The 11,433-nt window shown below is 43.2% G+C and overlaps 1 protein-coding gene across 1 annotated transcript; it reads left to right on the top strand.

Annotated features, from left to right (window-relative positions):
* The first annotated feature begins 3,865 nt into the window (after nucleotides 1-3,865).
* Nucleotides 3,866-10,868, top strand: anxa1a (annexin A1a). The gene is made up of 12 exons (XM_079750696.1): nucleotides 3,866-3,934; nucleotides 4,570-4,644; nucleotides 5,244-5,334; nucleotides 6,853-6,947; nucleotides 7,241-7,354; nucleotides 7,767-7,857; nucleotides 8,271-8,350; nucleotides 8,887-9,031; nucleotides 9,141-9,236; nucleotides 9,582-9,640; nucleotides 9,921-10,043; nucleotides 10,252-10,868. Exons 2-12 carry the CDS (start codon nucleotides 4,588-4,590, stop codon nucleotides 10,309-10,311), a joined length of 1,011 nt encoding a protein of 336 aa, XP_079606822.1. The 5' UTR covers nucleotides 3,866-3,934; nucleotides 4,570-4,587; the 3' UTR covers nucleotides 10,312-10,868.
* The last annotated feature ends 565 nt before the right edge of the window (nucleotides 10,869-11,433 follow it).

Below are 11,433 nucleotides of genomic sequence, written 5' to 3'. Positions count from 1 at the left end.
TAACTTCAGCATTCTAATCTGGGGTCAAGTGTGGACCATAATATTCATAATATGCTAATTATACCTGTTTAAACTGATTTGGACGGTTACATTGGCTTTGGCTTTAAAAGACACACTCAGTTTTATGCTGCTGCTATTACAACATCCCCAACCCCACCCTTCCATGTGTGGAATGTGGGCGGGGCGTGTTACTCCTAGAAACACCTGTGTTTGGAAAAAGAGAATGACATCATGACTGGAGATAATCTGTGGGGCGACGATACAAATAAATTGGTCTTCTCTAACGGGAACAGGGTAAGGCAAGGGTAGATACATGAGGCCATTCACACTTTAAGCACACCCTAGTTAGAAACAGTGTTTATGTTGTTTGGGTGTCATTTTTTGCATTGCATTACCTTCCATACTATTGACGAGTTATTCCCTTGGTTTGCATCTACTAATATTAATGTGTGTATGTGCATGTGGGCGTGTGCGTGGGCGTGTGCGTGTGTGGCTGACCTGCAGTGTTATCTGGGTTCTGGTGGATGTGTGTGTGTGTGTGGGCGTGTGCGTGTGTGTGTGGCTGACCTGCAGTGTTATCTGGGTTCTGGTAGATGTGTGCACGTGTGTGCGTGTGTGCGTGTGTGTTGCTGACCTGCGGTGTTATCTGGGTTCTGGTGGATGTGTGCACGTGTGTGCGCGTGTGTGCGTGTGCGTGTGTGTGTGGCTGACCTGCGGTGTTATCTGGGTTCTGCTGGATGTGTGTGCTGTAAACCGGACAGGCCGCCAGGCGCCGGGAATCCTCTCTCAGGTCTGGCACGCTGCCAGGTAGGTCCTCCAAGATGGCCGCCGCCACCGGAGCGTGCACCACCCTCGAAGAGACGGTGGACTCCTCGACTTCTGAGGACCTGTTGGTCGTCTCCCAGGCGCCTGCGCACAAATCAGGACAGGGTGAATAAGGTAAATAAGAACATCGGTTTATGTTTCCTTCCAGGTGTCGGAGACAAATCAAGGAGAAGGGATTTTGTTTGGACAAAACAAAATAAACAACATTTTGTGAAATCTATGTTTTCACAAGGTGAGATTCATTTCCTCACTCATACTATGTCTCTATTCATTATGTAATGTAATGTAATGTCAATGTAAATGTAAGTTGCACCACAAAGCCTAACCCTAAACCTAACCCTAACCCTAACCCTAACCCAAATAAGCAGCAAATTTTCGCACAGATGGAAACATGCACAGAAATGTACTTCACTACGTAACCAGTAGACATCAGTATCCCCACAGTAGTCTGTTCGCCACCTGTCCACGTCTAGCGTTGACATCTGGTTCCAAATCGAGAACACTGTGCTCTGCTATCTTAAGATGAATTGTCTGCTGTACTGTCTGCAGTCGACTGGAGCCCAACATCTGAAATATTTGAGCTCTCCACCCAACCCTTTCTCCAAGGTCAAAAGAACCAACATGTTATTGTAGCATTACATTAAACTATGGAACACAATGTTTAACTACTGCTGCACAATGTATCATGACATTTATCAGTCATTGTGTGTGTGTTTGCGTGTGGGTGCATGCCAGTTTGTGAGAGGGTATGCATGTGTGTGTGTGTGTGTCTGTGTGTTTGTGTGGGTACATCAGGGTGTGTGAGAGTGTATGCATGTGTTTGTGTCTGTGTGTGTGGTGTGTGTGCATGTAGGTGTGTATGTGTGTGTGTGGATGCGTTTGACAGTGTGTGAGTGTGCACATGAAAGTTTATACTTGTGTGTGCGTGTGTGCGTGCGTGTGTGTGTGTGTGTGTGTGTGTGTGTGTGTGTGTGTGTGTGCGCGCGAGTGTGTGTGTGTGTGTGTGTACTCACGCTGTTGGCCTGCAGGAGCCACTGCGTGGTTTCTTCCCACCTTCTTCCCCAGGAAGGTGAGTGCCAGGGAGCCGCTCTCTTGTCCGGCTGAATTCACGTACATGCTGAGTGCGTGGCTCTTTATGGACGCTATGAAAGGTAGCATTCGTGCTAAAATGTATTAATTCATTAATGTTAAAATGACACATTTATTAATAAATATATAGAATTATTTCTCGATTCAATTGTTTGTTTTGTTTCTACTTTGTGTCTATGTTTAGCAAAACTATTTTCAGATGTTGAAGAAAGCAGGCCTAGCATTCCCCTCATGGAACGGCACCCACATTTGACTCCAAGCCAACTATGGGCATCTGCGCATTTTAAAAAACAATTGGTTACAGAAGATAGCGATAATTCAACACAGTGTCTGTTCTGAACCCTTTAGATAGGCATTCTGCCAGTCCAAGTCAAATAACTATCGATTCAATCTCACTCCAACATCAACTGACTCACAATTACTCATAATAACTTGACCCTTAAAGTAGGTCCCTGATAACGCAGAGGGAATGTGTATTTGTCAGTTGGAACCACACATCATGCCCACTGGCCTTCGAACCCTGAAGTGATTCCCTTACGGTGATAAGAAATATCTCATAAATTGATGAATACACGCCCAGAAGAGTAAACAAAGGATAAGCGCGAGAAATCATGACTAACCTAATCACATCTCTCATCCCACAGGATTGATTATACCAAATATTTCGGCCCTGACAGACATGCAGACAGACATCTCGGCCCTTACCTGTGCTTCCGAGTGGTTCTGAGAGCCGGCTGTCTACCTGCTGTTGTCCCCAGCTACTGGTTTAGGGACAGAGCTGGGAGAGTTGGTCAGAGCTTGGCCGACCAGCAACCAAACTCTCAACACTCTTTAAATATTAACCCCTGGGAGATGAGGTTTCATCCAGGATTCTGGGTCACACACACACACACGCACACACAGACGCATGCACGCACACACACACGCACTCGCACGCACGTAGCATGCACGCAAGCACACACACACACACAGACACACACACACACACACACACGCAAACACACGCACAAACAAACAAACACATAAAGAAATGCTTTAGGCCTCAAGTTTCCCCTGCATATTGTGTATCTGTGTGTGTTTTCGGGCATGTGATTGGCGTGTGTGTTCATTAGTGCGTGTGTGTGTGTGTTTGTTTGTGTGTGTGACATAGAGATTGTAACTGGACACTAAGTGAAACTGAACACACATATAGACTGACTCTACAATTCAATGTATTTCTAATTTCCATTGCTTTGAATGGATGCTATAATCTATTGAAGAATATGTCACCTGTAATATTTAAGGTACCATATCCCTTTTTACTAAAGCTTTCATACAATTTTTGTTTCCCTAAACAGATGATTAACATTACATTCTGATCATTCTTTCATCAATATGTAATGCATTCGTCTTTTTGAATTGAAAGGCTTCCATAAATCTAACTCTGGGGGCTGGCCTTAAATTGTGCATTTGACAATAAAAGAACTTGACTTGACGCTGACATCATCCAGAATATATATATAATATAATAATCTGGTTTAGTTGTTCATTGTCTACCTTTTATTTCATTTCTTTTTTACAGATTTGTAATGGCATTTGATTAAATTTAGTCATCGCATTGGCCTACTTGTCTTTTGTCATTACAATAAGACGAGGACTAAACTATCACTTCCACCTAGACGCACATCATGATCGCCTTCCAAACGCGGTGAATTAAATACTTCTTTGAGAAAAGCCCGACATGATAAAGTTCCATATTCATTTTGCATGAATGACTCAGTAACCATTCAAAATATTTATTTGTATAACATTTTTATTTTATCGTAAATTCTCTTCAAAGAATAGAATCAGTGCATAACTTGCGTAGCCGACGATGGAGAATTCCCCGTCTCGGCCGACGGAAGCACCGCGCCCGGCCAATGACCGCGACTGGGCTGCGCCCTGTCGCTAGGTGTGGTTAAACACGGGTATAAATATGATGCTGCTGCCGCTACTCCTCCCCTGAAAGTCCTACCAACACTATTTCCTCCTAACCCACGCAGTGAGTACAACCACTTTTCTACAAAAATCAACATAGAACACTACTATTTTTTATTTCTGCTTTAGTTAGTATCGTTTCGCAGTTCGATACAGAGTGCCGATATTTCTTTCTTCTTTATGTGGTGAACGCGGAACACTAACGTTGAAGTTGAGTGGGTGTGGTTAAGAGACTTCTACTGTAGCAGCCTACTGTTGATTCAGAGCGCATAGCGGACTCGTTTTATTGGACTCGAGATTATACGGGAACTGAAGCGATGCAAGTCAAAGTGTAGCCTGGTTGTGTCAGAACAAGGTGTGTCCGGATCCGGGGAAGGGATTAGGTGCATGCTACCTGATAATGAAGAATAAATAACAGAGATTACAGAGCAGTAACCTAGAGCTATCCTCAGACTTATAATTAGGTCCAGCTCGATTCAGATCCCGACTTTATCACCATAGTATGCTATGCAAAATGATACAACAATAAATAAATATAGCATCTGCGATGTGAATCTTAACTTTTAACTTCTCTTTACTCTTCCATTGTTATGTTAGCTTATATTTAAGACGGTTCATTTAACATGATTAAACATTATCACTACTATGATGGACTATCCTTATCTAATCTATTACATTGTGAACGACTCTTTCCTTCAGTTTGTGTCCGACTCCACCATGTTCGTCCAAGCTTTCCTGCAGCAGTCGGTTTATCTGGGCCTGCCTGATGACTCAGTAGGTAGCAATCTGCTTCCAGCTTCCAGGGGCCGGCCCCTGACACACACACACACACACACACACACACACACAGACACACAGACACACAGACACACGCGCGCGCGCACACACACACATACACACACTTCTGAGTGACTATTTTCTGTTTTTTTCCCTTCTCTTCCTGTGGTTGGTTGAGATGGAAACTTCTACGCAGTCGAGGCGAATGGGGTTGTGGAAGAGGGAAGTAGCAAGAGGGTGTGTTACTGTACAGTTATATGGGGAAGCAGTGATGATGGTGTCCATGATTATCCGTGATATTATGTAAAAAAACAACAAAATAAAAACCCTTTCCTCACTTCCATATCTTGAACCAGTGAAAGAAAGGCAGTTTTGAAGGTTCAGAGTTTACGCAAATAGTGAGAAAATGCCCTTACTTAGTCTTGTGTAAACGTGACTCATCAGGGCAGGAATCTGAGGCCACTCCCTGTGTACTTTTCACTTGTTTCCTTGGCTTCTTTAAGTGAACTCCCGGAGCACACGTCTCTCTGTCTCTGTCTCTGTCTCTCTCTAATAGTCTGTTACTGTAAACTAACGGACATTACTGTATCTCTCAGACTCTGAAGAACGAGGGTACAGTCACCCCAGCGCTCCATTTCAGCCCAGAGGGAGACGCCGGAGTCTTGGAAAAGGCCATCAAGGCAAAGGGTAAACTGTGATAAATTGTATACAAAGACACACACACACACATACTCATGCAGATATGCACACACACATGCAGACACACACACACACACACACACACACACACACACACACACACACACACACACACACACACACACACACACACACACACACACACACACACACACACAACCAGACTGTAGCGGAATGTGTGCGTGTTTAAGCACTAGAAACATCAGATTTCACAAGTGAAGTTCTGGTTTTCATTTAAAGAACAATATTGCCCTCTGCTGTTCAACAAGGATCATTGCTAGTTCACAAAACTACCAGTGAGAAGTGAATCTTTAATTAGGACTCAAGAGAGCATGATTATGAGTCTCATTATAGAGAAATACTAATAGCTTGTTATTTATACTGAATAACATTATTTATTTAATTATTTTAGGTGGTACACACACATCAAGTGATCTGTATTTATTAGTGCTGTCAAGCGATTAAAATATTTAATCGCGATTAATCGCATCAATGTCATAGTTAACTCGCGATTAATCGCGATTAATTGCACATTTCTTTATACACTAAATATCCCTTGATTTCGTGCTGCTAGCCTTTTAATTAGATAAGAGTGTTGAGAAGGACAGTAATAAAATATATTTGGTAAGATGAATATAAGAAGAGACCCGCAGTGAATTCAACCCGGTCCACTTGACATCAGGGAGGTGCATGACAGTGGTAGGCCTACCGTAAAACTTCAATAGCCCAGGCTTTTATTTGTTTCAATCACTGAACTTTCGAACAAAACTCTTGCTCATTAAAGGTGGGAAATACTATAACATTTATTATTTAAACCAGCATGAATATTCCTACCGTACGAAGGCCTATACACATTACCAGGCTATCGAATAACACCTACACACACACACGGCGGCGGAGTGGTAATCGGGAGAGCTGGGGTGGGCCGTTAACGTTTCGGGGCTATGGGGCTGATTACTGCGGGATAACAATATTGCGTTTATAAAAGTTTCTTGCAGCGCCGTCCGACAGCCTGAGCTGTGCGCCCACAACCTCTCACTCACTCAACAGCCGTAACACTCAAAAACTGTCAACGTCGCAACCAAGTCGATTTTGTCTAGAGGGGAGTAACTGAGCGGCCCCTTCCGAAGTGGTACAGCCCAGGTGGTCCTTGAACTGCGATTGGTCGGAAAGAGGTAATGACAATGTCAGCTAATGACAACATTGAACTCTAGTACCAGGCTCAAACAGAGTGACACACAAACACACACACACTTTTAAGGAGTTTTTGTGCGGCGTGCTTGTTGTTTTGTTTCCGGTGTAGCTAGATCCGGTATGGTTTTGGAGTTTTTCTTAAGTGACTAGTTGTTGCTAGACAGCAGGTGAAAAAACGACAATGTTTGCCAAACCAAAAGAGCGTTAATCGCGCGATAAAAAAATTAACGCCGTTAAAATTGGTTTGCGTTAACGCCGTTAATAACGCGTTAAACTGACAGCACTAGTATTTATAAATGTTTATTTTCCCAGGTGTGGATGAGAACACCATCATCGATGTCCTGGTTAAGAGGAGCAACGAGCAGAGGCAGAAGATCCAGGAGGCCTACCAGCGCGCCAGCGGCAAGGTGCGGAGAGAGACAGGCTGTTACTATGTAGACGTTATAGCGATGTTGTTTGGGACTGTGTGGTGGCTCTAATGGCTAGCCTGCTCACCAACGTTGACGAGAACCACCAGCCTGTGGTTCTTCTTTGGCAACTTGCTCGTTCTCTTACATATTTTTGCTCATTGTGTATCACCAAGCAATGTTATGAACATGTTCATACCTACAATACGCACACGCATATGCACGCACACACACAGACAGACAGACAGACGCACAGAGAGACTTTGGGTTGATGGTCCTTGATGTGTCGGTAGCCCCTAGAGACTGCGCTGAAGTCTGCGTTGAAGGGGGACCTGGAGGAAGTGGTGCTGGCTCTGCTGAAGACACCAGCACAGTATGACGCCCATCTGCTCAAACAATCCATGAAGGTACACACACACACACGCACACGCACACGCACACGCTCACACTCACACTCAGAGTTTCGATTGAGCTATTGAAGCTTCAGGGAAGATAGTTTTGTTTGATGTCAATGCTCAACTTTAACTCGTTTCTCATCTGCTCTTGAAACTAATGCTGCGCTGAACCTAGAAAAAATAAAGAAACACTCTGTATTTGCAGTGAACACACTCATATGAAGACTACATTCAATACGGACACACACAAAGGCAGACATGCAGAAATGTAATTTGAAGTACACTCCGCCGTCCTGCTGGCGTTGGAAGTTCAAAAAAGAAACTGTTCTGAGATGATCTGAAAGGGCTTACCCTGCCTTCCTCTGCGGCCTTCATGCCTTCCTTCCTCCCCCCCCACCCTGTCCTACCGTCTCATCTCTCCCAGGGTCTGGGCACAGACGAGGACACTCTCATCGAGGTCATGGCCTCAAGAACCAACCGCGAGATGGAGGCCATCAAAGTAGCGTACATGGAAGGTGTGCACAAAAAATACAAATGCATGAAGAATACAGAGCAAAACCATAACTGTTACAACACAACGCACCATTGTAACATTAAGATTCAGGATTCAGGAAGATTCAAGACAATGTATTTGTCAAATACAATTATGCAGTGAATCGTGAAAGTGACAGTGCCGTAGAAGGAGTGCGATATAAGACAAAAAATGAAAGATGATGCAATGTGCTTTAAAAAGTAATAAATAGCAAAAAGCAAGGATAAATATATATCACAAGTATGCTGTAGCAACATGTTAACAGTGTAAGCAGCATATAAACAGCGGGAAAAAAAAAGGAACTAATAACTAATAATGATGCCTCATAATATGTATGCATTAATCTAAAATACTGTACGCGCTTCATTATCATTGTTCTGACTCCTCTTCTCTCAGCAAACAAGAAGCAACTGGAGGCTGACATCAAGTCGGACACGAGCGGAGACTTCCGGAACGCTCTCCTCACACTGTGCAAAGTACGTCTGCATGTTTTGGTCGATGGATATTTTACATTACAGTGGTAAAGCAGAAATATGTCAATCTTTCAGAGGCTTTGGGCGAACAATGAACACAAAATAAAGTCAAATATAATGTATTTAATGAGTTGACTATTCAGGTGTTGCATATGATTTGTCTTGTTCTTGATCCTTTGTGGCCTGGTGATATTTTCAACTGATTATCATCCTTTGTGGTTTGCAAGTAATACCTCATGCATAACAACCCCAAATTTGTGCAATTTTGTTTTGTGAGGCTGAACTGAATTATGGGCAGAATGACTTCGGGGGGAGGAGTATAATGGAAACAGCCATGTCGTCAAATAATGGAATGTTTACATAATTATGAAGAGGATGTCGGATAACCTCCATGGGCTGCAGTTGGGTTTACATGAGTCATGAACCCAAGGCCTGTTCAATGGAAATTGAACAGGCCTATTGTGGGTGTCTGTGTTGGAGCTCTTTGCACTTAACTCGGTGCAGAGCCTGTGTTTATCATATCGTTTTGTGGCTTGCAGGCCGGGAGGACTGAGGGAGTGAATGACGAGCTGGCCGACAGCGACGCAAGAGCTCTGTACGCTGCGGGCGAGCAGAGGAAGGGCACGGACGCCTCGGTCTTCATCGACATCCTGACCTCCAGGAGCGGCGCTCATCTCCGCAAAGGTTGGCTGTCCCTTGCTGCCGTCATCGCTGTGGTTGTTGTGCTACATGCCAAACATTTTTTTTTGTCAAACTCAATGTGTTCACAATCTCTTTGGCTCTCTTTTCGCAGTGTTTGACAGATACTCCAAGTACAGCAAGGTGGACGTGTCCAAAGCTATTGATCTGGAGATGAAGGGAGACATTGAGAGTTGTCTTACAGCAGTAGGTAGGAAGCCAGATTATTCCTGGGTCTCGCATATTCTTCAATAATTCATATATTCAGGTAATGCTTGTATGAATATATGAATTTTGTTATTGAATAAATGTGCTTGAAACCGGGATTCAATCATATGGAAAAGATAGAGATACCTTTTGAACATTGTAATCGGAATAGCTGAATGCCATTTCTGCTCTTTATCTTGCCTTGTTTTTTTTTTTTCTCTTTATCTTTCTGTTTATTTTCTTTGGCAATGTATGGCATTAACATTATTCATAATGAGAAGACTAAGACACTGATATTTCTCAAGGTAAAATTGTGCAGGTTTAAACACACTCCATTTCTCCCATGCAGTCAAATGTGCTGGGAACAAGCCCGCATTCTTTGCTGAAAGGCTCAACCTGGCCATGAAGGTATGTGGGTCTCACAATATGCAGGAGAAAACCACCAAGGTACTTAAGACACTTCCTGGATCTCAAGACTGCATCTTTCTCTGTCTCTCTGTGTCTCTGTCTGTATGTCTGTATCTGTCTCTCTCTCTCTCTCTGTTTCTCTCTCTCTCTCTCTCTCTCTCTCTCTCTCTCTCTCTCTCTCTCTCTCTCTCTCTCTCTCTCTCTCTCTCTCTCTCTCTCTCTCTCTCTCTCTCTCTCTCTCTCTCTCTCTCTCTCTCTCTCTCTCCTCCACTCTTTAAAGGGTAAGGGAACCCGGACCAAAATCCTGACCCGCATTATGGTGAGCCGCTCTGAGATCGACATGAAACGGATAAAAGACGCCTACAAGAAAGACTACGGAAAAACCCTCTATCAGGAGATTCTGGTAAGCCTTAATGAACAGAATGATGCTATCGCAAACGGCATTTCAGCTATGCTTTGTGGGCTGTTTGTTCCTTTTCACTGATGATGAAACGCCAAACTTTTTCATGACGATATAGTTCATAGATTTCCCAACTGTTTCCTCAAACTTTTAAAAGGATTACACAAGTGAATGGGTGTGTTAAACATTTAACTGATCTTGTCTTTTCCAGGATGACACAAAGGGAGACTATGAGAAGATCCTGCTGGCTCTGTGTGGGAGTGAGAATTAATCGACCAAAAACCTCCCAACTCAAACCCTGACTCAACATGCACATCTATATGAAACATAACCTTGTCACAGACCTTCCTCTGCCAATCACTCATGTGGATAACTCTGGCCCCACTTTAAACTACTTGCAAGCGCCCATAGCAAGGAATAACAAGGAACACGCCAAAGCTTTAGCATATACTATTACTGCATTGTAATGTATGTATCTAATGTATCTCATTCATTTTGTTGACACCAGCAGACAACAGTTTGCTCTGATGTAGGCTTTGGAATACATAGGGTGGTAAACATGTGCTATTTGGTAATGCATACAGTATATACATATACATATCAAGTGCTGGTGTTTGAGCTTCGGCTAAAATGAGAGCTTGTGCAATCTGTCTGATAGCTCAACACTAGAATCCAAGTTAATCATGGACCAAATGTATTTGGCGATGGGGCCCTTGAAGGAATTTGTTATTCTACTCCACCTAAGTAAAGGGTTTATGAAGGCCTGAATCACCTGTATTTTTGCTAACGCTGGTTACAAGAAGAAGAAAAATAAAAAAGCATGCTCGATTTCAGTGGTACAGTTTCTATGATTCTTGTACCGTTGTAGAGGCTATCAAGACAGACTGCAGTTTGATGAAAAACTACTTTGATCCTCTGTGGTATGGTAGTCTCGGGCTAGGTATGACTCAAAGCGGTAAATGCTCAACACGTGGTTTATTTAAAACAGAAGCACAAGGCAAACAAGCTTGCGTTCTGGAGGTGGTTCATGAAGCATCTCTCGAATACAGGTAAGAATTCAGTTTATATTGGAAGAGGGCAGAATGGTAAATAAGCCACGCCTACGGGTTCTAATTTACCCAGGTAAACCTTTGGTCTGTCTTGGCTTTGGCTGAAATGGCAAGTGGCCATGTTTGTGGTCTTTCTATAAACTCATAAAACCTTATATGGTGTCGTCCATTATGTTGAGAAGAAACCATTCATAACTGTTGTTAGCTTGAAACATGTCATCAGAAGTAGCATAGACTAAAATAATGTACATCAGATTACATTCCTCTTTATTACTAATACCTAGCAGGACAGAGCAGTGGCATCTGGACACAGAGGGGCTATATCTTTGCTACATCTGTCAATA

This window comes from Pollachius pollachius (genome assembly GCF_949987615.1).
Source record: "Pollachius pollachius genome assembly, chromosome: 1".
In the NCBI taxonomy this organism is placed as follows: domain Eukaryota; kingdom Metazoa; phylum Chordata; class Actinopteri; order Gadiformes; family Gadidae; genus Pollachius; species Pollachius pollachius.
The sequence above is the reverse complement of the archived record's forward strand: the minus strand, read 5'-3'. Positions and strand labels throughout refer to the sequence as shown.